This window comes from Muntiacus reevesi, chromosome 9, assembly GCF_963930625.1.
Source record: "Muntiacus reevesi chromosome 9, mMunRee1.1, whole genome shotgun sequence".
Classification (NCBI taxonomy): domain Eukaryota; kingdom Metazoa; phylum Chordata; class Mammalia; order Artiodactyla; family Cervidae; genus Muntiacus; species Muntiacus reevesi.
This window is the reverse complement of record NC_089257.1, coordinates 69351562-69379105: the sequence shown is the minus strand read 5'-3', so window position 1 is coordinate 69379105 and position 27544 is coordinate 69351562. Positions and strand designations below refer to the sequence as shown.

Genomic DNA, 27544 nt, shown 5'->3' with positions numbered 1-27544 from the left:
CCGTAGTCAGGAAGATCCCACATGCTGCAGAGCAACCAAGCCTGCGCGCCACAACTACTGAGCCTGTGCTCTGGAGCCAGGGACCTGCAACTACTGAAGCCCTCGCCCTAGGGCCTGTGCTCCACAAGAAGATAAGCCCGCACGATGAGAAGCCCGCATCCCAACTAGGGAGGAGCCCCTGCTCGTCGCAACTAGAGAAAAGCCTGTGCAGCAACAAAGACCCAGCACAGCCGAAATAAATAAAATAAATTTAGAGCCATTGTTAACAATCTGTTTCGGAGGAAGTTAATCCTCTGATAGTCTTCGGAGACTGTCCAAGCAGCAGCCTGTTCCCCAGCGGAGCGCTCAGAAGCCTTCTGAAGAGCCCCATCTGTTAGACAGCCGCACTGCTCTGCATCCTGCATCCACTGCCACAGGCAGTTTGGCCTTTGGATGTCCTCCTAGTTCTTTCATCACATAACTTTCTTGTGGCACACAGCAGAGGACTGACCACCTTCAGGGTCTCTGCGACAGTAACATTTCATCCAAGCATTTCTATTAATGCTGCATGAAAATGCAGACCTGCTTCTCCCTGCAGTTTAAGGGCCTCACCGAGCACTAGGTAAGACAACTCAGTACCAGCTCCAACAAGAACCACAGTGGACAGGCAGTATGGTTTAAGAAACTCAGCAAAGGCATACCTATGGCCGATTCGTATTGATGTATGGCATCACAATATTGTACAGTAATTATCCTCCAATTAAAGTAAATGAATTAAAAAAAAAACTCAGCAAAGGGTTCAGATGGTCTATATCAAAGGATGCCTTTAAGTTATCGATACCTTAACATTTTCAACTGAAATTATAAAACTAAAGATACTCCTAGTATCTCCCTCATATAAGAATCCATTTTAGGACTAGCAAAATAACTAAAAACTTATGTAAAGTACAACCTTCCCAGACAAATGCTAAACAACACTGACACCATCCCAAGCAGCTGATTCCAGCTCCATGGGGAGCAGAGGAACCTGAGGTCTCTGCCCGTTCAGAGGTCAGAATATAATCTCATTTAAGCTCTCAAAGCTATTCAGGTATGAGGCCTGAGGTCTCTGCAGAACATGGATTAAGATACAGTCATTGAAGGAAAAGTAAGTATATATCAATACTTTTACACTAGATACTATTTTTGTGTATATTTACTGTGTGTACTAGATTTTGGTACATACAAGCCAAAATTAAAATTCAGATAATTACATCTAGTAACTAAAGTTTTCTGGGTAATTGCAAACGGGCTACCTTTTAGGAACAGGTCACTCTGGTGCAGGTCAAAAAACACAAAGGTTCAATGGCAGCACAGTTGGAAAGTCACCACTCTACATTAAGGATTTTATTCTAAATTTCCAGAAGCTTACTGTAAAAAAATCCAACAGAAGATGTGTACTTTTATGGAATCTATGGCAAGTAACTGGTATAAAATAGAACTATCAAGACCAGGGTCTTTTAAACCACGCTAAGTCGTTTCAGTCGTGTTTGACTCTTTGTGATCCTATGGACTGTAGCCCCCCAGGCTCCTCTGTCCATGGGATTTCTCAGGCAAGAATACTGGAGTGGGTTGCCATTTCCTCCTCCAGGAGATCTTCCCGACCCAAGGATCTAACCCACGTCTCTTGTGTCTCCTGCACCGGCAGGCGGGTTCTTTACCACTGAGCCACCTGGGCAGATCATAGGACTCTGGAAATTACTGACGTGTTATACAAATATAACCTACATCTGGACAAGTTCTTCTGTTTGATGCAACTGCAAAATGTCAGTGAACCTTTTATGCCCTCACCTGCTCTTTTACTTACCTGATGACGAGCAAAACATGCCAGTGCTGAGAACCAAGAAGGCTAGCATCATTCGACTCACATGCAGCCCAAACTTCTTACACACAGCCCTAGGGGGAAGGCAAAGACTATCAACACAGCAGACCTTCGGGAAATTTCAACTTAAAGCACAAAGACAGGCCTGCATCACAGAGAACGCTGAAGATCTGAAGTCAAAGACAGGACTGTCTCAACAGGTCTGTTAGCAATTTCATGTGCATAAACATTCTTATTCCTTATGCAGGAGAGAAGCTCTGTACCTAAGAGGAAACGTATACTTTCTATAGATTACGTCTACAGAATAATCTATGCTAGATTATGTCTAACATCAATAGGAAAACAGCCTGGTGCGATGGAAAAATAACAGACCTCACATGGACACAGGTTACAATCTTGGCCCTTCCACTCACTAGCAGAGGCACCCTAGTCGAGTAACACCTCTGTAACACCCCTCATTTGTTAAATGAGGATACTGATAATACTCACTGCATAAGGTTTCTGTGAGGACAGTGCATGGCAAAGGACTCAGAAGAGTGCCAGGCACAGAGCTGCTCAACAGAGGGCAGTTTATCAGAAAAGAAGACTAGGGGGCATACCAAAGCTTTAATAAATGGTTATCTAAGTCAACGTTCCTCAAGAAATTACATACTTCCTTTAACTTCTGTCTTATAGGTCTTTTCAACCCGATAAATAACACATCAGCAGAGGTGATTATTGCTTCATTTAGTCAATATTTGTTCAGACATAACCATGTGTTAATGTTAACTCTCCTTGCTCAGGTTCTTCACTGCACCATAGAGCTTCTTTCTGAAATAATTTTGCTTCTCCCTTAATATATCCTTTAGAAGGTTCTTTGTAGTAAGGATCTGTTCATGGTAAATTCTGAGTTTTGATATTTTTTTCATTTTGTCAGAAAAGCCTTTATTTAGCTCTTGGTCTTAAAAGGTGATTTAGCTGAATATATCACTTTAGGATGACAGTCATTTTCTCACAGAACTTTGAACTTATTTTTTGTCTTCTGGCTCTTAAGAAGGCTTTTGTTGGTCTAACTGCCTGACATTTCTTTATAGGCTTTATATTAGTCCTGTCGACCTGCAAGGTCATCTTTGCTCTTGGTTTCACACAGTATCCCGAATTACTCTTTGTTTATCCAGCTCAGGACATTAGGATTCCTGAATTGTGGATTAGTGTCCTCTCTCCTTTGATTCTGGAAAATTCTTAGCTATTACTTCTCTGAATACTGCCTCTCCCTATTCTGTAAGCTTCTAGATCTGATAAGATATAAATCAGATCTTTCAACTCTACCACATGCATTTTTTATCCTCTCACCCTTTTTTTTTCCTTCTGTCACTCTGTACTGCATTCTTAGTAATTTCTTCAGATTAATCTTCTAGTTTATTTATTAGAAGTGTCTAATCAGTCTACAAGCAATAAATGCTGGAGAGGGTGTGGAGAAAAGGGAACCCTCTTACACTGTTGGTGGGAATGCAAACTAGTACAGCCACTATGGAAAACAGTGTGGAGATTTCTTAAAAAACTGGAAATAGAACTGCCATATGACCCAGCAATACCACTTCTGGGCATACACACTGAGGAATCTAGATCTGAAAGAGACACGTGCACCCCAATGTTCATCGCAGCACTGTTTATAATAGCCAGGACATGGAAACAACCTAGATGCCCATCAGCAGATGAATGGATAAGGAAGCTATGGTACATATACACCATGGAATATTACTCAGCCGTTAAAAAGAATTCATTTGAATCAGTTCTAATGAGATGGATGAAACTGGAGCCCATTATACAGAGTGAGGTGAGCCAGAAAGATAAAGAACATTACAGTATACTAACACATATATACGGAATTTAGAAAGATGGTAACAATGGCCCTATATACAGGGCAGAAGAAGAGACGCAGAAGTACAGAACAGACTTTTGAACTCTGTGGGAGAAGGGGAGGGTGGGATGTTTCGAAAGAACAGCATGTATATTTTCTGTGGTGAAACAGACCACCAGCCCAGGTGGGAGGCATGAGTCAAGTGCTCGGGCCTGTTGGGCTGGGAAGATCCAGAGGAATCGGGTGGAGAGGGAGGTGGAATGGGAGACCGGGATGGGGAATTCGTGTAACTCTATGGCTGATTCACATCAATGTATAACAAAACCCACTGAAAAATAAAAAAATTTAAAAAAAAAAAAAAAAGAAGTGTCTAATCAAGAGAACAGACCTGTGGACACAGTGCGGGGTTGGTGGGTAAGGAGAGGGTGGGATGAACAGAGACAGTAGCATAGAAACATAAGCACTATCATGTGCAAAGTAGGTAACAGTGGGAATCTGCTATACGACTCAGGGAGCGCAAGCTGGTGCTCCATGACAAACTAGAGGGACGGGATGGGGTGGGAGGTGGGAGGGAGGTTCTAGAGGGAGCTGACGTATGTATACCTATGTCTAATTCATGTTGATGTATGGCAGAAACCAACACAATATTTTAAAGCAACCATCCTTCAATTAAAAATAAATATTAAAAAATAATAATAATAAAATAAAATAAAAATTGAAAAAAAATTTTTTTTTAAAGAAATGTCTAATCAGTTGTATACCCTGAAGCTGGGAAAGACTGAGGGCTGGAGGAGAAGAAGGCGACAGAGGATGAGATAGTTGGATGACATCACCGACTCAATGGGCATGAAATTGAACAAACTTTGGGAGATGGTAAAGGACAGGGAAGCCTGGTATGCTGGTTGCAAGGAGTCGGACACGACTTAGTGACTGAACAAGTCAGTTGTTTCAACGATCCACTGAATTTTATATACCAATGATTATATTTTTAATTCTAGAAGTTCTGTGTGGTTCTTTTTCAAATCTGCCTGGTCATTTTTGTAGTCTCATTCATTTCTTTATCTTTTTTATTTCACTGTGGTAAGAACACCTAAGATGAGATCTACCCTCTTAACAGATATTTAAATGTAAAACACAGCACTGTATCAATAGGCAGAATGTTGTACAGCAGAGCAGCAGATCTCTTGAGCTAATTCGTATCACGTAAGTGAAATCTTATACCCACTTGGTTAGCAACTTCCTGTTTCCATCAGCCCCCAATCTTGGCAGCCACAAGTCTATCCCTTCCTTTGCTTCCATGAGTTCAACCATTTTAGATACCTCGAGAAAGGGGAACTGTGCAATATTTGCTCCTCTGTGGCGAGTTATTTCACTCAGCACAATATCCTCAAGGCTCATCTACGGTGTCCTATCTTTAGGATTTCCCTCTTTTTAAAAAAAAATTTTTCTTTTTTAACTAATCAATTTATTCATTATTTTATATTTGGCTGTGCTAGATCTTCGTTGGTGCGTGGACTTTCTCTCATTGCAGCAAGCAGGGGCTACTCTAGAGTTGAGGTGTGAGGGCTTCTCATTGCAGTAGCTTCTCTTGTTGCAGATTAGGGCACCTGAGCTTCAGTAGTATCAACTCACGTGTTCTAGATCACAGGCTCAGTAGTTGTGGCACATGGGCTCAGCTGCCCACAGCACATGGGACCTTCTCAGAGCAGGGATCAAACCCGTGTTCCCTGTGTTGGCAGGCAGATTCTTAACCACTGGGGTACCAGGGAAGTCCTTCTTTTTGAAGACTCAATAATATTCCTTGGTATGTATATGCTACATCTCTCCCACCCCATTCACCTGTCAATAGATATTTAGGGTGTTTCCAATTTGGCTACTGTGAATAACGCTGCAATGAATACTGGAATGGTAGCTCTATTTTTAGGGCTTTAAGGAACCTCCATACTGTTCTCTGGGGCTTCCCTGGTGGCTCAGCTGGTAAATAACCTGCCTGCCAATGCAGGAAACAAGAGACGTGTGTTTGATCCCCAGGTTGGGAAGATCAGCTGTTGAGTGAAACAGCAATCCACTTCAGTATTCCTGCCGGGAAAATTCCATGGACAGAGAAGTCTGGCAGGCTACAGTCCAGGGAGTCACAGAGAGTCAGACACAACTGAATGCAGGCATACATGCACACATACACACGGACACACACACCGTTCTCCATAGTAGCTACACCAATTTACATTCCCACCAACAGTGGAGGAAGGTTTCCTCTCCCCTACACCCTCTTCAGCATTTATAATTTGTAGACTTTTTGATGATGGCCATTTTGACCAGTGTGAAGTGATACCTCATTGTAATTTTGATTTGCATTTCGCTAATGATTAGCAATGTGGAGCATCTTTTCACATGCTTATCAGCCGTCTGCATGTCTTCTTTGGTGAAATGTCTATTTAGGTCTTCTGCCCACTTTTTGACTGGGTTACTTTTTTTAACTGGGTTGAGTTGTAGGAGCTGATTGCATATTTTGGAGATTAAGCCCTAGTTAGTCATATCATTTGCAAATATTTTCCCCTAGTCCGTAGACTGTCTTTTCATTTTGTTTATGGTTTTCTCTGCTGTGCAAAAGTTTATGTCTGTACAACACTGTAAATCAACTCTATTTCAATTTAAAACATAATAAAAAATTTTTTTGAAAACAGTTATAAGTTTAAGGCCCCAACTGTTTATCTTTGCTTTTATTGCTATTGCCTTGGGAGAATGATCTAAGGAAACATTGGTACAATATGTGTCAGAGAATGTTTTACCTATGTTATCTTCTAGGAGTTTTTATATTTAAGTCTTTAAGTCATTTTGCATTTATTTTTTAGTATGGTGTGTGAGAGTGTTCTAACTTCATTGAGCTATTAATATATGTGGCTGCCAGGTTTTCCAACACCCCTTGTTGAAGAGACTGTCTTTTCTCCATTGTCTAATATATTCTTGCCTCCCTAGACAAAAGCCATTCTAACAGATATGAAATGATCTCCCTGTGGTTTTGATTTTTGTTTTCCTTATGACTAGTGATATTGCCATCTTTTCATATCCCTGTTGGCCATTTTATTAGGTTTCTTTAAACCACTGAGTTAGAAGAGCTCCTTATACATTTTGGAAATGAACTTATCATATATGTGATCTGCAAATATTTTCTCCCATTCTGTAAGCTCCTTTTCACTCCACTGACTGTTTAATCCCTTATTAGTCTCTTGTTTTGTATGTTTTCAAGTCCCTATTTTATTTCTTTAAAAATATTAAATATAATTATTTTCTATTCCTATTTTAGTAATTTGTAATAAATGAAGTTTTGTAGGTCAGTTCTCTATTGATTATCTCTGCTGGCTCTCACTTATAATGACCTGTTCCCTTCTGTGCTTTGTCATTTATTTTTACTATAATCTGGTTCACTAGAGCTTTATCTATGGTAATTCTTTGACAATTGGATTAAGAATCCAATTCTCTAGAGAAATTTTACTTTTTGACTTTGCAAGATGTCTGCAAAGGAAAGGAAAGTGAAGTCACTCAGTCGTGTCTGACTCTTGGTGACCTCATGGACTGTTGCCTACCAGGCTCCTTTGTCCATGGGATTTTCCAGGCAAGAGTACTGGAGTGAGTTGCCATTTCCTTCTCCAAAGGTGTCTGGGGACACTATTGTTGTTTAGTCACTAAGTCATGTCCACTCTTTGCGACCCATGGACTGCAGCAGGCCAGGCTTCCCTATCCTTCACCATCTCCCGAAGTTTGTTCAAACTCATGTCCACTGAGTTGGTGATGTCATCCAACCATCTCATTCTCTGTCACTCTCTTCGTCTCCTGCCCCCAATCTTTCCCAGCATCAGGGTCTTTTCCAATGAGTCAACTCTGCGCCAGGTGACCAGAGTATTAGAGCTTCAGCTTCAGTCCTTTCAGTGAATATTCAGGGTTGATTTCCTTTAGGATTGACTGGTTTCATCTCCTTGTAATTCAAGGAACTCTCAAGAGTCTTCTCCAGCAGCACAATTCAAAAGCATCAATTCTTTGGTGCTCAGCTGTCTTTATGGACCAACTCTCACATTCAGAAAAAACTACGAACCTTTGTCAGCAGAATGATGTCTCTGCTTTTTAATACACTGTGTAGGTTTGTCATAGCTTTTCTTTCAAGGAATAAGCCCTGAAGAATTTACAATAAATTCTAAATTTGGGGCTTAGGAGACCATGCGGGTAATTTGAATTCACTACTGAGTTCATATGAAGACCAACTTAAAGTTACAATCCTGAAAGGTAGCACTGGATTTCTTTTTTTTACTTTATTCTACCCAGAGTCAAGACCAAAGAACTTTTTAATCTGACATTGTTGGCTGTTTTGCAATGGGAACACTTTAAGTAATGGTTATTAAGTACAAATACCTTTTAAAGCATTCTTAAAATAAGCTGTTTGTTAGGTTTCATGTTTAAAAAAAAGTAGCTATTTTTATTACTGGGACAATTAAATGCCTAATATTTTCACTAATATTCATTCAACCAACACTTACTTGGCAAAAGACAATCATACTGAGTACATAGTGAGTCTCACACTGGAAATAATTCCCTATCAGCTAAGCTCAAAAGGGGAAGAGAGACATCATGATTTATCTCTTAGGATCAAAAAAAGGCTCTACAAAATCCTACCAAATAAAGTACTACTCAAATATACACTTACAGAATTGAAATTATAATATGAAGATACAGCATTTATCACCTCAGGATATTAGAAGTATCTCCTCCCAATGGTTGGCTTTAAACAAAAAATTGCATTTTAAGATACAATATCAGAAGCTAGAAGAAAAATGCCTTCTATTTCTAAACACTGTTTCTAATATCGGAGAAAAAACCTATGCTCAATTTGGCTTCCTTATAGCACTTTTAGAAGCAAAGTTTTTATACTCACTTGTAAAAGTAAAGTTCACATATACAGCTCACAAAAGCCAGCAGACATCGTAAAAAATAAAAGACAAGAATCTGAAAGAAACCCAGAACAAGAAAAAAGAAGTCATAGATACAAGTTAGAAAAACTCTTAAAAGATGAAACCACTCTCATTTGTCAGTAATAACTATAAACTGGTATAATCCTTTTGAAAAGCAATATGTGTCAAGAATCATGGACATTTTTGTACCTCCGAATTCAAGTATGGAAGCATATTTATTGACTACTTCTATGACTTCAGGCCACAAAAGTAACTCAAAATATAGGAGGGGAGTTCGAGTCATAAAGATGTTAACTGCAGCTCTACTAATTCAGTAAAAACTATTTAAAAAGCTACAAAATGTTCAATTACAGGAAAATGGCTAAATTATGTTATATCTATTTCATGTTATATCTAATCATGACACAGATACCAAAGTTCATGGTTACAAAGACAGTGGAAAAATTCTTATCATATAAATCTCATTCACATGACAAGCATCTCTCAGACAATTATAATAACTGATTGCAATTATTATAAAATTACAACAAAATACTAAATGAAAACATATATGATTTATACATTACAGTTAGAGCTATAGAAATCAGAAGTACATAAAAAAATAGAAATATAATAAAATGGTAAAAGTGGTGATCTCAGTCTAGTGAGACTTACATGCATATTCTTCCTCCTATCTTCCAAATGTTTGTAATGTGGTTTTATTAATTTTATGAATTAATACAAATTTTAAACATAAAAATAAAACAAACCATATCAAATAGCTTTTCTACTAGATACATATAACTAGTATGTTTAAGAAAAAAGAATACCTCTGAATATAAGCACTACTTCAATATATTCTATGATTAATATTACTGCATATAACTTAAAAGTACTGTTTTATCATTATAACCAAAAAACAAAATTCCAAAAAGAATCCAATCAAGTGATCAGCAAATGTCCAAATTCATTCATTAATTCAGCAACATACTGAAAACCTGCTATGCACTGATCACTCTTCTAGATGCTACTAGGAATACACATAATTTTAGTACAAAGTATCCACATTGAAGGACTACTCATCTGGTTGGTGAGAGAACAAAAACATATTTGGAAAGTCAAAAACTAACACAAGATAATCAAAGAATTGTACTTTGGAACAGGATAATGATGCCCCTGTAGTTACTAATATTCAGCACAGTAACATGATGTCAGATCAGTGCAAAAAGACACAAAAAAGAAATGAAGTAAGTATAAGAATGGAACAGACTAAACTAAATTCAATATGAATAGATGAAAGAGAATCCAAGAGATTCACTGGACAAACTGTTGACACTGATAAGGAAATTCAGTGAAATTGAGATCAAAAAGCAAAAATCAACCGTCTTCCTCTATATCTGCAATGAAAGTGAAAGTAAGTCAGAGTTGCTCAGTCGTGTCTGACTCTTTGCGACCCCATGGACTATACAGTCCATGGAATTCTCCAGGCCAGAATGTTGGAGTGGGTAGCCTTTCCCTTCTCCAGGGGATCTTCCCAACCCAGGGATCAAACCCAGGTCTCCCACATTGCAGGTGGATTCTTTACCAGCTGAGCCACAAGGGAAGCCCAAGAATACTGGAGTGGGTAGCCTACCCTTCTCCCTCCCCAGGAATCAAACTGGGGTCTCCTGCATTGCAGGCGATCCTTTATCAACTGAGCTATGAGGAAAGCCCTACACCTGCAGCGAGTTCCAAAAAAATTACAGAAAACAAGAAAACATCCATACCAGTAACAAAAAGTATAGAGAATCTAGGCATTATCCTAATCAAAGAATGGGTAAGCTTGACATGGATAAATTTAAATTCTTTAAATTTTATTAAAAGACAACAGAAAAATGAGGTTCAGTGGTTAAGAATCCACCTTCCAATGCAGCAGATTTGGACTCAATCCCTGGTGGAGGAACTAAGATCCACATGCCATGGGGCAACTAACCCAAGCACTGCAACTTCTGAGCCCACGAGCTCTGGAACCCACTTGTCACCACTACAGAGAAGACTGCGCACAGCAATGAAAGATCCCGCATGCCACAACTAACACCCAAGGTAGCCAAATAAATAAATCAGTTAAATAATAAAGACACATAAAACCTGACTAAACGCTAAGTACATCACTTATATATAATAGGGATGGAATCATCCAACGCTGTAAAAATATTCTCATGCGTGCACGCTTAGTCACTCAGGCAAGTCCAACTCTTTGTGACTTCATGGACTATAACTCTCCAGGCTCCTCTTTCCATGGAATTCTCCAAACAAGAATACTAGAGTGAGCTGCCATTCCTTTCTCCAGGGATCTTCCCCACCCAGGGATTGAACCCGGGTCTCCTGCATTTCAGATGGATTCTTTACTGTCCAAGCCATCAGTAAACCCATTGATTCTCATATTAACATATAAATTCAATGCAACTCTAAGGAAAACCTGCCAGAATTTGGGAGGGAGAAAACTGATTCTAAAATTATTTTTACAATAAAATTTTAAAATGGATAAAGTGAAAAATTCATCAGCCACGCTACAAAGCCATAATAATAAAAACAATATGGTATTCTCCGACACACTAACCAGAGACATAGAACAAAGGCCAGAAACATATATGTGAGTAAGATGTACAACAGAGATGGTAATAATGTTACAAACCAGAAGGAAGAGGAAGAATCAGCAGATGGTGCTGGAAAATCCAGTTCACCATACAGCAAAAAATGAAGCTGGATCTTTCAATAATTTATACATTAAAAAAACCAGAATGGAGTGAAGTCTTATATGTGAGGGTTTCCCTGATGGCTAAGATGATAAAGAATAGGCCAGCAGTGCAGGAGACCCAAGTTCAATCCTCTGGTCGGGAAGATCCCCTGGAGAAGGAATGGCTGCCCTCTCCAGTATTCTTGCCTGGAGAACCCCATAGACAGAGGAGCCTGGCGGGCTGCAGTCCACAGGGTTGCAGAGAGTCAGACACGACTGAGTGACTAAACATGCACGCTTCTATGTGAAAGACAAAATTACAAAGTTACTGTGAAGAAATACATAAGAATAACTTTATGATCTGCGGTGAAGAATTTCTTTCAGAAAGGCCCCAAATCCACCAACCGTAAGTCAAAAACTAATTGGTTTGACTCTATCAGAACTAAAGAAAGGACTACAAAATTAGTAAACAGGTGACAGTGTAGGAGAAAGGATTTCCAGCACCTAAAACCTATAAGAGGTTACTACTGAGAACTTCTACAAACCACAAGAGAAAATCAGAAAATTCCATTGAAAAACAGGCAAAGGGGCTTCCCTGGTGACTCAGTGTAAAGAATCCACCTGCCGAAGGAGGAGACGCGGGTTCAATTCCTGATCCTGGAGGATTCCACATACCATGGAGCAGCTCAGCCTCTGTGCCACAACTACCAAGCCTGGGCTGTAGAGCCCGGGAGCTGCAATTACTGAGGCCCGCGTGCCCTAGAGCCCTGCTCGGCAACAAGAGAAGCCACTGCATTGAGAAGCCTGTGCATTGCCATTACAGAGTCGCCCCCGCTCTCCACAACTACAAGAAAGCCCGCACAGCAGTGAAGACCCACCCACCACCGCTGAAAATAAAAAAGTAAACAGGTAATTCACAGGAAAACCAATCTGAATGACTGGTAAATACACAAGGAAATTCTCCATCTTACTATTTGTCAGAAAAATGCAATTAAAATGAGGAGCATCTCTCTATGGGTACCAAGCGGGGAGGGGATGGGGGGCAGATGAGTTGGGAGAATAGGATTGACACATATATACTATTATGTATAAAATAGGTAACTAATGAGAATCTACTATATAGCACAAGGAAGTCAGTGCTCTGTAGTGAGCTAAACGGGAAGGAAATCTTAAAAAGAGGGGATATATGTATACATACAGGTGATTTCAGGGCTTTCCAGGTGGAGAGAGTGGTAAAGAATCTACCTGCCAATGCAGGAGGCATAAGAGAAGCCAGTTCGATCCGTGGGTCAGGAAGATCCCCTGAGCAGCGCATGGCAATTCACTGTGGTATTCATGCCTGGAGAATCCCCATGAACAGAAGAACCAGAAGGGCTACAGTCTATAGGGTCGCAACGAATTGGACACAACTAAAGCAACTTAGCATGCACACACGCATGGCTGATTCATTCTGTGATATACAGAAACTACTAACACTGTAAAGCAACTATACTTCAATAAAAACTAATTTTTAAAAATGAGAAATATCTTACACACTTAAGAGAGTCAGCAATATCAAGTGCTCAGGAGAAGTTAGGAACCTGAAACTCCAAACACTGTTGCAGGGAGTATAAAGCTGAATATCCATTCTGGAGAGCAATATGGCAGGGCTCCATGAAATTATGTAGTCCATGGATATATGCATGGGATCCCATTCCTGAGTGTACGGTTCAGAGAAATTCATACTCAAACCCATAACGAGACAAAACAAACCTGTCCCTTTTTAGAGTGCTAAGAAATTGTAAAGGTAACTGCCACTAGGGGTACCAATTATTACCATGCTGTCTTGTGGGTCACAAAAAACTGTGGAAAATTCTTAAAGAGATGAGAATACCAGACCACCTGACCTGCCTCCTGAGAAACCTGTATGCAGGTTAAGAACCAACAGTTAGAACCGGACATGGAACAAGACTAATTCCAAATCGGAAAAGGAGTACATCAAGCCTGTATATTGTCACTCTGCTTATTTAACTTATATGCAGAGTACATCATGAGAAATGCTAGGCTGGATGAAGCACAAGCTGGAATCAAGACTGCTGGCAGAAATATCAATAACCTCAGATATGCAGATGACACCACCTTTATGGCAGAAAGGGAAGAAGAACTAAAGAGCCTCTTGATGAAAGTGAAAGAGGAGAGTGAAAAAGTTGGCTTAAAACAGCATTCAGAAAACTAAGATCATGGCATCTGGTCCCATCACTTCATGGCAAATAGATGGGGAAACAGCGGAAACAGTGACAGACTTTATTTTTGGGGGCTCCAAAATCCCTGCAGATGGTGACTGCAGCCATAACATTAAAAGATGCTTGCTCCTTGGAAGAAAAGTTATGACCAAACTAGACAGCTTATTAAAAAGCAGAGACATTACTTTGTCAACAAAGGTCCATCTAGTCAAAGCTATGGTTTTTCCAGTAGTCATGTATGGATGTGAGAGTTGGACTATAAAGAAAGCTGAGCACCGAAGAATTGATGCTTTTGAACTGTGGTGTTGGAGAAGACTCTCGAGAGTCCCATGGAAAGCAAGGAGATCCAACTGGTCCATCCTAAAGGAAATCAGTCCTGAATATTCACTGGAAGGACTAATGCTAAAGCTAAAACTCCAATACTTTGGCCACCTGATTCGAAGAACTAACTCATTTGAAAAGACCCTTATGATGGAAAAGATTGAAGGAGATGGGGATGATAGAGGATGAGATGGTTGGATGGCATCACCGACTCGATGGACATCAGTTTGGGTGAACTCCGGGAGTCGGTGATGGATAGGGAGGCCTGGCGTGTTGCAGTCCATGGGGTTGCAAAGAGTTGGACACGACTTCGACTGAACTGAACTACACTGTCTTTCAGTAACAATCTACCCTTTTCTACTCTGAATTATGATGCTCCAGTTGGGACTCTAGAAGCTACAATTAGAAGTGATAGTGGAAATCCAAGTGGAAATGGAATTTTTAAGCTCTGCATGTCATTATTTCTCTATGGAGCTTCCCAGGTGGCTCAGTGGGTTAAGAATCTGCCTGCAATGCAGGAGAGCAAGAGACATGAGTTTGATCCCCCGGCTGTGAAGATGCCCTGGAGGAGGGCATGGTAACCCAGTCCAGTATTCTTGCCTGAAGAAACCCGTAGACAGAGGAGCTTGGTGGACTACAGTCCACAGGGTTACAAAGAATCGGACACAACTGAAGTGACTGAGGATGCAGGCACACATGCATTGTTATTTTGCTACTAAGTCTCTCTTTCTGTATATCTTTCCTTTGACAAATAAGTTCAAAAAAATCAGAAATTTGATACTAGTTAAGGCAATGGGGACCCACTCCAGTACTCTTGCCTGGAAAATCCCACGGATGGAGGAGCCTGGTAGGCGGCAGTCCATGGGGTCACAAAGAGTCGGACACAACTGAGCGACTTCACTTTCACTTTTCACTTTCATGCATTGGAGAAGGAAATGGCAACCCACGCCAGTGTTCTTGCCCCGAGAATCCCAGGGACAGTGGAGCCTGGTGGGCTGCTGTCTATAGGGTCGCACAGAGTCGGACACGACTGAAGTGACTTAGCAGCAGCAGGGATAGACAGACAGAGTTCTACCACTCTCTACAGATGCTACCTTTCTGATTTTTCTAAAAAGGAAATACAATCATGTCTCTCCTCTGTCAAAAATTTTTGATGGTTTCATAATACAGTTGGAAAAAAAAAGAAAATCTAACTGCCTAAAGCCTAGCAGGTGTTGTGTAAATCTGGCCTCTTCCTATCTCTCAGTCTCATCTAATCCACTCTACCACTCATGCTCTCCTCCAAGCATCAAACCTATTGGCTAGGGACTTTGGGACCTGAGGAACAATATGGTGGTAAGTTCCCTGGGTTTCCTTCTGGTCTTCTATGTTCCAGATTTGGAACTAAAGACGTTGGAAACTAGAAATGCCAATGTACACAGACGTAAAAAAAAACAACAACCAAGGCCTGCTCAACAACCAAGAAAGGGGTAGCCTAGCAAGAAAGAAAACTTTTAGACAATAACCACTCTAATCCAGCCAAGCAGTCCAGAAAAAAATGTGGCGTCACTTCCACTCACACCATCAAAGGTCAGGTGGGAGATAAGGACTCCTTGTAAGGGTAAGGAGCTTCCTCTCCCACCACAGTGTCAGTGGGGATCACTTGGAGATCTTGGACTCTGCTTCCCCCAAAGCTAGCAGTAATGAGGCATATCTACCCTGACCACTAGGGTGGTATCTGTGGAGGACCACTGAGGAACTCGAACCTCAAGGCCCAACTGGCAGTAACAAGGTGGAGAACCCTCTCCTTTTTCTTGCTGTACTGGTATCAAAAGAAGCCGGCTAAAAGAGGGGCTTAAATAAGAAAAGCAGAATAGTGCAGAGGAAGTTTGCTAGGCCCATGAATAAGATCCAGAGTCTCATACTGTAATACCCAAAATGTCCAAGTTTGAACTGAATATTGTTTGTCAAACAGGAAAATCTCAACCTGAAGGGAAAAAGTCAATTGATAGATACCTGAAACAAGATGAGATATTAGAATTATCTGACAAAGTTTTAGAGGAGCCATTGTAAAAATACTTCAACAAGCAATTAAAAACACGCTAGGAACAAATGAAAAATAGAGTCTCAGTAAATAAGCAGAAGATAAAAAGGAAAATCAAATGGAAATTTTAGAACTGGTAAAATACAATAATCAAAATAAAAGCTCAATGGATAGACTCAACAGCAGAACGGAGGGGACAGAAGAAAGTGTTGGTGAACTGGAAAACCTAAGATAGAAATTGTTCAATCTGAACAGAGAGAAAACAGATTGGGGAAAAAAAAAAAAAGTGAAGAGAGCTTCAGGGACCCATGAGACTATAATAAAAGATCTAACATCCACATCATTGGAGTCTCAGGACAGGAGAAACATGGCAAGATTGAAAAACTACTAAAAAAAATAGTAACAGTTAAAATCTTCCCACATTTGCAAAACACATAAGCCTAAAATTTGAAGAAGTTGAATAAACTCCAAACAGGATAAACCCAAAGAAATCCACACTAAAGACATTATAGTCAAATTTCTGAAAGGTAATCAGGTTAGGTCTCGGTTAACTCCTAATTATCCTTCAGTATTTTATTTACATTAAGCTCTCCTAACATGCTAACCTATCACACATTGTACTCTTCCTCCAAGACCCACTGCATTTATAATTACTTGTTCCATGTTCGTCTTCCTCACTGGATTTCATGAGGGAGGGGTTTGATCACTGTTACACTCACAGCACTTAACAAAGTATCTGCCAAATGCAAGTTGCTCCATTAATAGTTGTTGAATAATGAATAAATAAACGATTCTTCTTCCCAAAAAAGTCCTAATAACCAATACGTTTTGTCTTTTTCACAGAACTGTCCCAGAGACTTGCCCACCTCTTCATCTATTGTGACTGCTTCCAAGTCGGCCTGTTCTTACCTTATTCGTCTGCAAAATTCTCGCATGAAACGCAGCTGGCCAGGCATGAAGCAACAGGTAAGCATACGAGCGAATGGCATAAGCTGGGGAATATTCCCAAGTCTGAAACCCCTTCCCATAGATGAGGTAGTGTGTCTGAAAGTACAAAATGAATGGATTCAGAATCATATTGGCCAAAAATTCTTGTTACGAGGATGCAGGTAAAGTTTCTAAGCAAAAATATTAACTAGACAAAAGTACACAAAAATGCTGAAACTGTCAACAAGATTTGCAACTAATGGATGGATAAGAATCAAAATGACCCAATACTGAAATATTAAGATATTATCAATCTTGTAAGACTATCGTTTGGCCAAACATTGAAAGCTCAGATTTTATCCTCTACTTATTATTTTTTTAATACTCTTTAGACAAAACAGGAAAGCTTGACATCTTATATTTTCCTAAAACGACCTACACTAAGCATTTATTTTTTATGCAAAATGTGATCAGAAAATTTCACCTCTGAATTTCCTATAAAAGAGTGTCCAACAGACTTATAAATGTATAAATCAAGAAACAGCAACATAGGCATAGTATACAGTAACATTATTTATTTTAGTACACATCAGTAGAAAAAAAGTCAAAAAATTTAAAGAAAGTGGTTGCCTCTGGGGACAGGTGTTTGTACACAAGATGTGGAAAACAGAGCTACTGCTTTTTCTTTGCACTTAATATTTTTAAACTACCTCAAAATATTATTTTGATTTTTAAAATGTTTTAAGAAAATTACATATTATATTGTTTTGTGTAACTGCCAAATTCCTATACCCTTCAATAGTAGGTAAATCATCAGCTTAGAATACAGAAGTGAAAATAAAGTTATTTCACTAGTAATCACACTTGCATATCATTTGTATCCTGATTAATAACAAGGACCCAGGCAGTGAAATTGAGAACAAAAAGAGAAAACTAAAGAAATCACCTACTGGCTCCCAGTAGTTGAAAGTTTCATCACAGTCCGAGATGTTGCTCAAGAGGGCAGCACATAACCTTGCTGAGAGCAGACACTTGAAAGCCGTAGACCCTTCAGGTGCCCAGACTTGTCCGGCTTTGTTCCCAGATAACCTGCTCAGAAACAAGTATGTGATAGGAAGGACATGCTAACTAGAAGGACTAAAACTAGACAAAAACGACAACACGCAAGAGACACCAAAGCACTTGAGTTAGTCAACTAAAAGGGTTACCGTTAATTGTTCTGCAAAGAATAAGTGAAGAACGAATTAAGACCTTAATAAACGTTAGTCATTACGTCCACTTCTTGTTTGGCATCTGTGACACTCTGCTTATCCCAAAGCAACAAATCGCTCACTTGATGGCCACAAGCTTGCGTTCGTTTTTTCTCTTTTCCTGCTGCTGCTGCTAAGTCGCTTCGGTCGTGTCCGACTCTGTGCGACCCCACAGACGGCAGCCCACCAGACTCCTCTGTCCCTGGGATTCTCCAGGCAAGAATACCGGAGTGGGTTGCCATTTCTTCTCCAATGCATGCATGCATGCTAAGTCGTTTCAGTCGTGTCCGATTCTGTGCGACCCTATGGACAGCGGCCCACCAGGCTCCCCTGTCCTCGGGATCCTCCAGGGAAGAATACAGGAGTGGGTTGCCATTTCCTTCTCCCCTTTCTTTTCCTAACAAGGTCATTACTTTACATGGCTTTTATTCATTCCCCGGTTTGTTCAAATGTCCAGAGGCTACTGTGTGCAAAGGACATCACCGTGTCCTCCAATTTCATTCGCTGACAGCTCCCTGGCGCAGTCTTAACCTGTAGCCCCCCAGTTTGGAGAGAGAGGAGGCTACCGGTGTGGAGGGTGGTGGGCCCCACACAGAAGATAAAGGGCCGAGACTCTGGGGGGACTGAAGCTCTAAGAAACATCCAGCCATACAAGGTGCTCTTTGCTCTCGCCAACTAATCCTGGGCCTGGGGCGGAAGCCGCCCAGACCTGCACTCCAGGTTTCTTCACTAGCAGCACGGGCCCGCACTGGGGGGTCTCATGTAAGCCCCAGCGTGCACCCGGCCCGCAGAAGGCGCGCGGTGAAGCGGCTGCGGGCCCTCCCGCCCCGCGCCGGCAGGACCCTGCCCGCCGCAGCCCCGCGCCGCCCGGCCACGCCCCCGCCGCGCCCGCACACCTACTCGGGCCGCGGCTCCGCGCTGCCCGCCTCCCGGCTGCACAGCAGCTCCCGCAGTTTGTCGGCGGCCGAGGCCGTGTCCCCGCCGCTGCCCCCGCTTCCCTTCAGGCGCTGCCGGGCCCCTCGGCTCGCCATGGCAAGCGTGGGAAAAAAGGTAGAACTCCGCACTCTACGAAAGCGACGAGCGCGGAGACATTGCCGGGTCTGGCAACGGTGTCCGCCGAGGGGCAAAAGACCTCGACATGCGCAGAAACGACTAAACTACAGCGCTTCTGGACCAACTGGGGCAAATCCGAGTAGAAAAGAAATGCGATCGTTATCCCTTCCAAGTAACTTGTAACTCTGGGCATGCCCCCCTTTCCCTAATTCTCTCTTCACTTCCTTCACTTCTTAGCATTCTTCACTCTCCTACAAACACTGTCCTTCAGCATCCGTTTAAAAGAAAGCACAAATAGAAAGTGATTAAAACAACTCCACGTGGAATACATAGGTACTCAGTTAAAAATCATAACACAGCCGTCTATCAAAGAGAAAGTTCTTTTAAGATCACCGACACCTTGTCCTCTGTATTTTGGCAAGTAATAGGGACAGCCTGTAGCGAATTAACTGCTTCAGAGAGACAAAGTCCTAATAGCAGAATACAGAATTAGAAGAAAAGTGAAAGGCTGAAGAAATTCTGTGCAGCAAATTCAATAAGATGTCAGTCATTGCCATTGCTACTACAACATTATGGTAAGCATTTACTATATTTCATCCTTTTAAAATTTAATACAACCACCTTATCTTACCAAAAAGGAAACTGAGGCCCAAGTTTGCATAGCTAAACAAGTGGTGGAGACATATTCCAACCCAGGTCTTACTACAAAGCCTGTGTTCTTCCAACCAGGAGATCAGGAAAAAGCTCTTGATTTCATACATTTCTTCACAGGCAACTTGATGATACCACGCCGCTGACTCGGGTCATTCATCTGTTTCTGACACTCTGCCCGCTCCCCCAGTCACGGAACTCTGTCTGCCCTGGGGAGCTCCATACCAGTAACTAAAACAAGGTCATAGAGGGAAGAAGAAACTTGACAGGATCCCAAGTTATGACTTCATACTAAAAATTTCCAAGTATTAATGGAGACTGATCCTATTGCTCGATTCCCACATGAAATTACTAGTTACCAAATTCAGACATCCTCATCTATTTCATACATCCACCTCTTTTTCATTTCACTCTAGTCAGGCCCCTCCCTGACTCTACCCAAGACCACTACAACAGCATCCTTACAGGGATCTCCCATCTCAAATTGATCCTGTGCAACACTGTCCAATTAACTTTCTAAAATACTTCTGTGTCCCTTCCTTAATCAAAGATTACCAGATTTTCCCTATTGCCTACAAAATAAAGCACACACTTCTTATTACAGCATTTGCGGGCTTTCATGAACTAACTCCAGCTTCAACCTACTTTTCGAATCTCATCTCCCACTACTTTCCTATACACACTTCATGTTTCAACTAACTAGCCTGTGAAGGACCCAGGATACTTCCTTATCTATACCTCTGCTCATGTCCTGGAACACATGCCCTCCTTGCCTAACAATCATCCCATCACATCCCTGCCCTTGTTTTAAGATCCAGCTCAAATGATTCCTCATCCAAGTGATGCCAAACCAAACGTGGGTCTGCCCACCTGCGCGCAGAAAAAATGTACCAACATTGGGCTTTGTTGAAGCAAAGTACAGTGTTTACTGCAAGGAGAATGGGCAGCTCATGCTCAAAAGACCTAAACTCCCCCAAGCCTTTCAGGGGAGGTATTTTAAAGGCAAGGTGAAGAAAAAAAAAAATAGTAAAGGCAAGGTGAGAGAAACAGTTGAGATGTTCATGAGCAGCTCATGGACGTCCTTGATTGGTTGGTGATGACGTTAACAGGTGGTATTTCAGGAGTTAGCCTCAACAACCTCCTGGGGTCTATGTCCTGGTGATCAACATGCAATTAACTTCTTCCATCTGGTGGGGGTTTAGAATCGATAAAACACACAAGGATATGACTCAAAATATTATCTATAGCCCTTGAGGAGGAACTAGAGGTACTTTTTCTTTTGGAAAGCTAAACTATTATTGTCTCGCATGACTGATTTGTTTCTGCATATTCTCATTTTTCATTCCATCAAATCTGCTCTTTGGTGGACTTCCCTGGCGGTCCAGTGGTGAAGACTCTGCACTTCAACTGCAAGGGGTGTGGGTTCTACCCTTGGAATTAAGAACCCACCTGCTGTGCAGCCAAAACAAACAAAAAAATAAACCTTTGGAACTCAGGGAAGGCCTAGGAGGCTAAAGCTTTTCTACAAACAAGAGGCGGCAGGCATGAAAGAGGTGGAGGGGTCTCCCAGGAAGGCCCTGGAGGGTCGTGCTTGGTTTCACGTGTACTAAGCACTATTGGGGTTGGGAGAAACTATGACGTCACATTGTCTTTCTATGCACGCCCAGTTGCTAAGTCATATCCGACTCTTTGTGACCCCATGAACTGTAGTCCACCAGGCTCCTGTCCTTGGGATTTCCCAGGTAAGAGTACTGGAGTGGGTTGCCACTTATTTTTCCAGGATATCTTCCCAACCCAGGGATCGAACCCCGGTCTCTGTCGTCTCCCACATTGGCAGATGGATTCTTTACCATTGAGCCACCTCTGCCCTCAAGTAGTTTAAAGTCTATGTGGAGAGCCAAGCAATACATGCGTCCTTAAGAGATCCCTTGATTCACTACCTAAACTTACTCCCATGCCAGTTTTCCTACTCCAATTAAAGATACTTCTATTCTCCTAGTTGCTTGGATCAAAAAACTAGGGATTGTTTGATTCCTCTATTTCTCTAACTCCAGAATATTTGTGCATGCACATATATTTATCAGTGGGTCCTTTGAATTATTTCCCAGTCCAAACACTTTTTACCACCCAGGTCCAGGTCGCCATCATATCTTGTTTGCATTATTATAATAAACTAATTTGTTTCTTTCAGTTCTTACCTATCCACATGCTCTTGTCCAAATACAAGAATAAATGACATTTGAAATCAATTATACTTCAGTTACAAAAAATAAAAACAGAAACTTAAAAGAAGAATAAACAAGACAGTGATTTCCTTCACAGAATTTACACTATAATTCCAATCAGCAGAGCCTAGGTATTAACAGGAGCACACATTAATTCACATTAGGGCACCCCATTCTGCAGAGTCCTGGGCTGGGCCAATCTCCCAATGTCCTTCAGAGATACAACAGAAAGCCCCAAAATCTAGGGGAGCAAAGTTTAGAGTTAATCACAGTTGAGAGATTACTGTTGAAACCCAAGGAAAGAAAAGTAAAGTAACAGAAAGTTGGCAGAAAGAACATGGGCTTTAGAGTCAGACAGATCCAAATGTGAACTCTAAATCTGACACTTATTTAGTTCCATGACTTTAACAGCAGTCAACCACAGAATAAACATGATGATGATACCAAAAATAATATGAAGCACTTACAACTTATCCAAGCTAATAAATGGTCTAACTTTAAAAACCACTCTCAGTTGATTCTTAGAGAGATGATACGGTAGAGTTAAGGAAGAGGAATTGACATTGCGAAAAATATATTTATAAATATATTTGAGGAGACACTGAAGTTTTACTGCCTCTTCATAATGATAGCATCTAGTGTTTAATATGCTGTTTTGTTTCCCTGTCATTACTCATGATCAAAATATTGCACACCTCTGAAGGTCACCAATCACATTATAGTCTCAGTGACTGAGCCACAGGTATCTTTCGAGCCAAACAACCAATCTTTAAATTTTTAAAGTTTTATTTGGCTGCATCGGGTCTTAGTTGTGCCACTGAGGATCGTCACTCGCAGGCTGTTTCCTTGTAGCGCTCAGACTCTAGTTCTGGCACACAGGCTCTGGAGTGACAGTTCAGTAATCACAGCACGAGGCTTAGTTGCTCTGAGTCAGGTGGGATCTCAGTTCTCCGACCAGGGATCAAACCCTTGTCCCCTGCTCTGTGAGGGGGATTCTTAACCACTGGACCACCAGGGAAGCCTCTCAATTAACCAATCTTTTACAAAGTAGATTTTTACAAGACAAACAAAAAGTCCAGAAAGAACTACAGTGTACAAGTTGGTCTTTTTCCACCCACACCCACAAGGATCACTATGCAGAGATGAGTTTACTAAACTACCGAGGTGTCACATGGAGTCGTTGCTGAATCTCCTTCCTAAGCTGGGACTGCATTGATGCTACCTGTTGCTGGCTCAGGGCCTTGTCACAGGCCTGGTAGGTCAGTCTATAGCAGAGGCTGACCTGTTCAGTCTTTGGATGCTGAAAACGACTAAGGAATTGTATGGATATAATGGTGTCCTGGGACACTGCTCGAGCCAGAGTGTGAAACTCAACTTCATCAAATATTTTCTTTTCATCTAACCAAAAACTAATATCATGCACATAGTATGGAGGATACAGGGAATAGCTTTTAAAGGGTTCTATTTTTCCAGGGGCAAAATTCTTTAGGAAACGACTATCAGAGGTCCACAGCATCCTCCAATCGGAGATACCCCAGACAAGCATGGCTAAGAGGTCCAAGTTCATAGACACACACACAAAACACTGGTCCTTGTGTATCACGCTTGTAGCAGATGTGGTAACAGACCCAATAATCAGGTCCTTAACACAATCTGGGCCAAAATTTTGAGACTTAACAGTAATCATATATCTTTCCCCAGTTGGTTGAAAGACAAATTCCACTGAACTGCTCAGCTCAGAGCCCTCCAGCCATGTCTGGGTCAGAAGGTTGTCTAGAATGCCCTTCAGATGATCCAGTAGTGATTGAAGATAGCTATCCTTCAGATTTTTATTAAATCCAAGGATATACAAAGTCTCGTGAAATGCTGGCATTGTGAAAGGTGAGATGCAGCACCTCTGAAAGACAGGTCCACTGAGGATGTACAGAAAGCCAGGGAGAAAGTCTGGTGCTTGGATTACAGCCTGGACATAAACCAGAAGAGAAGGTCTGAGGCAGACCTTGGCCTGGCCATACGGTCCTCCATGAGCTTCTTCCTTCCTGTCTCTTCTAGGGCTCTTGGGAATGCTGAGTTCTGAAAATGACACTACAAAGTCCTCCATGTCTTGTGTTGTCCCACTAGTCAGGGACTCAAAAGTTGAGTTATCTTCATGGAAACCAACCCAAAAGGCAGTTGATAGGATGTCAGGGTTGTGGGATGTGAGAACACTGGCGTCTTCTTGTGGCAGCAAAGGGGAAGAACACTTCAGCCTTTTTAGAGGAAAAGCTTTCCCTAATTCAGCAATGAGTTTCTCGTTTATGGTCTTGATAGGATGACATGAAGGTGCTTCTAGGAAGCCCCTGTTTAAACACACACAAAAAGAACTTTTTAAACTTAAAATTATACATTATTGTAACGTAGCTAGAATTAAAAAGAATAGCTCAATAAAAAGAATTATCCTTTAGTTGATCCAAAAAGGAAACAAAGAAATCATCTACTATAAAGAGAGAGAGCATGTGTTTCAGAATTCTGACAGCCTATAATATACCAGAAACTATGATAATTTTTTTTAATTTACTGGAGTATAGTTGATTTAAAATATTGCCTTTAGTTTCACATGTACAGATCAGTTATACATATACACATGCTTTGCTGTGCTCAGTTCTGTCTTGACTCTTTGCAGCCCCATGGACTATAGCCCACCAGGCTCCTCTATCTATGGGATTTTCCGGGCAAGAATACTGGAATGAGTTGCCATTTCCTACTCCAGAGGCTCTTCCCAACCCAGGGATCGAAATCATGATTCTTGCATCTCCTGCATTAGCAGATGGATTCCTTACCACTAACACCACCTGGGAAGTCCCATCTATCCACTCATTTTTTTAGATTCTTTTTCTATATAGGCCATTACAGAGTACTGAGTAGCGTTCCTTGTGCTATACAGCAGGTCCTTATTAGTTACATATTTTATATACAGAAATATGTGTCAGCCAGTCCCAGTCTCCCAGTTTATACCCCCCGACCCTTTAGAACTGTAAGTTTGTACTCTACATCTGTAACTATTTCTGTTTTGTACCTTTTTTTTTTTAGATTTCACATATAAGTGATATAATAAGATATTTGCAGATAATATGAAAAATATTAATTATAAAGAGGCTGTGTAGGTCAGACTTATAAGTATTCACAGCACAACATCGTTAACAATTAATGTAGCATCCATTCAATGTATGACTGGCTGATTATTTACGTTTCTGGTAAAATCAGGTTACCTGTTCAGTTTTCCTATGAGTACTTCTGGTTCCAGAAAAGAAAAAAACTGGTCACCCAGTTTGATCCTACAGATTCTTGGTTGCAAACTTTCAAAGGGTAAGCTCCAGGTGAAGATATGGTTCAAGGCACCTTCTATATGAAAGGACTTATCTTGACTCCTGGCAAAATAGCAGTCATTGAGTCTGTCACTGTTAAAGAAAGCAATTAATCCTAAAGACTGAATCAAGAAATTAGCAAGAAAAAGTGTCAATGGGGTTTTTTATCAGTAGTGAAAGACATGGAAAAAGCTTAGATCTCTATTATTACCTACCTATATCCAGTGCACTTGTACCCTGGCACAGCCTCACAGCTGAAGGGATGCACATCACTTAAAATGAATCCCCCCAGAGCAGCCATAGCAACCACTTGCCAACTGTTGTGCCATTCTCTCATTGGCTTATCAGCAGGAGTCCCACCTTGTCCTCTACATAATGCCACATGGATTTCTCCGTCCTCTGCAAGAACATCTGCACAGCTAAAGGGGATAAGGAAACACCAATCATTTACCAGAAACAAGTAGGAGTTAGCTGTATATATATGGTTTGTCTGTGAGATAATTAAAATCCAATCATATCTATTTGCAAAGATCTATTAAGACTTCAAACATGCAAAAAAAGGAGCTGGAAGTAAGTAAGAATTTAAACTCAATGCTCAACTCGTAACTAATACTAGGGGCTGACCAGAAAGTTATCCAGCTTCACATTGCTATTGTTCACCTATATTTCATTGAAAAGTCAATGTCTATAAAATTCCTAGATGTGATTCAGTGATCAGGCTGTTCTTTCCCATTTAGAAAGCTGTCCGTTCCACTCCCCTCCTGCTTGTTAAAATTTTACTTGTACTTGAAAGACTAACTTAAAATACTGCCTCTGTGCAAAGTTTCATGATAACTATGTTTCATGTTTTGGTATAATAGTATAAAGCACTGTTTTAAGTTCACAATAATTGTATGAGGTAGTTATGTTAATATCTTCCGTTTACGGATGAGGAATCAAAAGCAAATTAGGATCAAGTAAACAATCACAAAACCCACAAAGCTCTTAAGTGGTGGGTGGGGATTTGAATGCAGATAGTTTGGCTCCTAAATTAGTTTATACTGGCTACTATCATTTTGCATTATCAAAAATAGGCGATCCTCCCTTTTAAGGCCCAATAGTACATGTTTGCACTTGTACTTAGCATTTAGGGTTAAACGTCTGCCTCTCCAACTAGACTGTGGGTTACTTTGGAGCAACACGTTCTCTTATATGTCCTATTTCCCACACTAACATGTCTGAGTGCAGGAACTATGCAATGTACATCTTAAAAACATTTCACTTGTGAGTGCTCAGCTCTCCTCACCTCCGGAAAAACTTGGCAAGCAGTTCCCTGTTCTTAGCTACTCCAGCTTTGCGCCCGCAGTGCGGAAAGTTAAAATAAATTAGATCAAATTCTCTGTCTTGCGGTTCAAAGGCATCTGCCAGGTGGGTGCAGTCCACACCGAAGCGTACCTCGTTACCTGGCACGAAATATAGACAGAAGGATGTGATAAAGCCATGTCACAAGAGAAAAACCCTCCCTAACACAAGGTGCAAAACAGCCCAAGTCCAGGCACACAGCAGGTTGTCTGTAAATGTCCATGGGAAGATGAAGTGAGTGTGTGCGAAGTCGCCTTGGTCCAGTCAGACTCTTTGAGACCTTATGGACTGTAGCCGGCCAGGCTCCACTGTCCAAGTGATTCTCCAGGCAAGGATACTGCAATAGGGTGCCATGCCCTTCTCCAGGGGATCTTCCCCACCCAGGGATCGAACCCTCATCTCGTTACGACTCTTGCATTGGCAGGCGGGTTCTTTACCACTAGAGCCACCTGGGAAGCCCCGTGGAAGACCAGGAGCAACGGCCAAGTTCCCTGAATCCCCAGTGTTCCCACCCTTTCCACTTTGGGGGGCGCCACAGCTGGGCGGGGCTTCGTAGAGGGCTGGGCTTCGCTACCTCGCTCGCGCAGGCGTTGTAGGTTCTCTTGGGCCACCAGATCCTGGGCCAGGTCCGCTGGGCGCTGGGGACAGGTGGCGGTTAGGCTGGTGTTTGGATCCAGGGTCTCACTCAAAGCGACGGCAAAAGAGAAATTCCCCTCCCCAACCAACAGGAGGCGCCGCGGGGCCATGGCCCCCACGTGCTCCCGTCTCAAGTTCTCCGAGGCGCTCTTTTTTTACGTCACTTCCTTCGCGAGTCTCTTGTGGCCCCACCTATTCACACGTAGCTGGTTGAT

General features: G+C 41.5%; 2 protein-coding genes across 4 annotated transcripts in view; both read right to left on the bottom strand.

Moving 5' to 3' along the window:
- The window catches only part of ALG9 (ALG9 alpha-1,2-mannosyltransferase), a 114200-nt gene extending 95016 nt beyond the window's left edge, over positions 1-19184 (bottom strand). For both annotated transcript variants that reach the window (XM_065945015.1, XM_065945016.1), the window contains exons 1-5: positions 18980-19184; positions 17780-17918; positions 16812-16946; positions 8605-8675; positions 1826-1914 (exon numbers count right to left, since the gene is read on the bottom strand). In XM_065945015.1, coding sequence (XP_065801087.1) covers positions 1826-1914; positions 8605-8675; positions 16812-16946; positions 17780-17918; positions 18980-19110 — 565 coding nt within the window. In that variant the 5' untranslated portion in view covers positions 19111-19184. The remainder of the gene's footprint in view (positions 1-1825; positions 1915-8604; positions 8676-16811; positions 16947-17779; positions 17919-18979) is intronic.
- A 1708-nt stretch (positions 19185-20892) lies between these two features.
- Positions 20893-27451, bottom strand: FDXACB1 (ferredoxin-fold anticodon binding domain containing 1). Of its 2 annotated transcripts, XM_065944240.1 has the most exons (5): positions 27268-27451; positions 26638-26794; positions 25568-25771; positions 25257-25415; positions 20893-24347 (listed from the first exon to the last, which is right to left on the bottom strand). In XM_065944240.1, exons 1-5 carry the CDS (start codon positions 27437-27439, stop codon positions 23165-23167), a joined length of 1875 nt encoding a protein of 624 aa, XP_065800312.1. In that variant the 5' UTR covers positions 27440-27451; the 3' UTR covers positions 20893-23164. The 2 variants fall into 2 exon arrangements, with proteins under 2 accessions (XP_065800312.1, XP_065800313.1); XM_065944241.1 differs by lacking the exon at positions 25257-25415.
- Between the last annotated feature and the right edge of the window lie 93 nt (positions 27452-27544).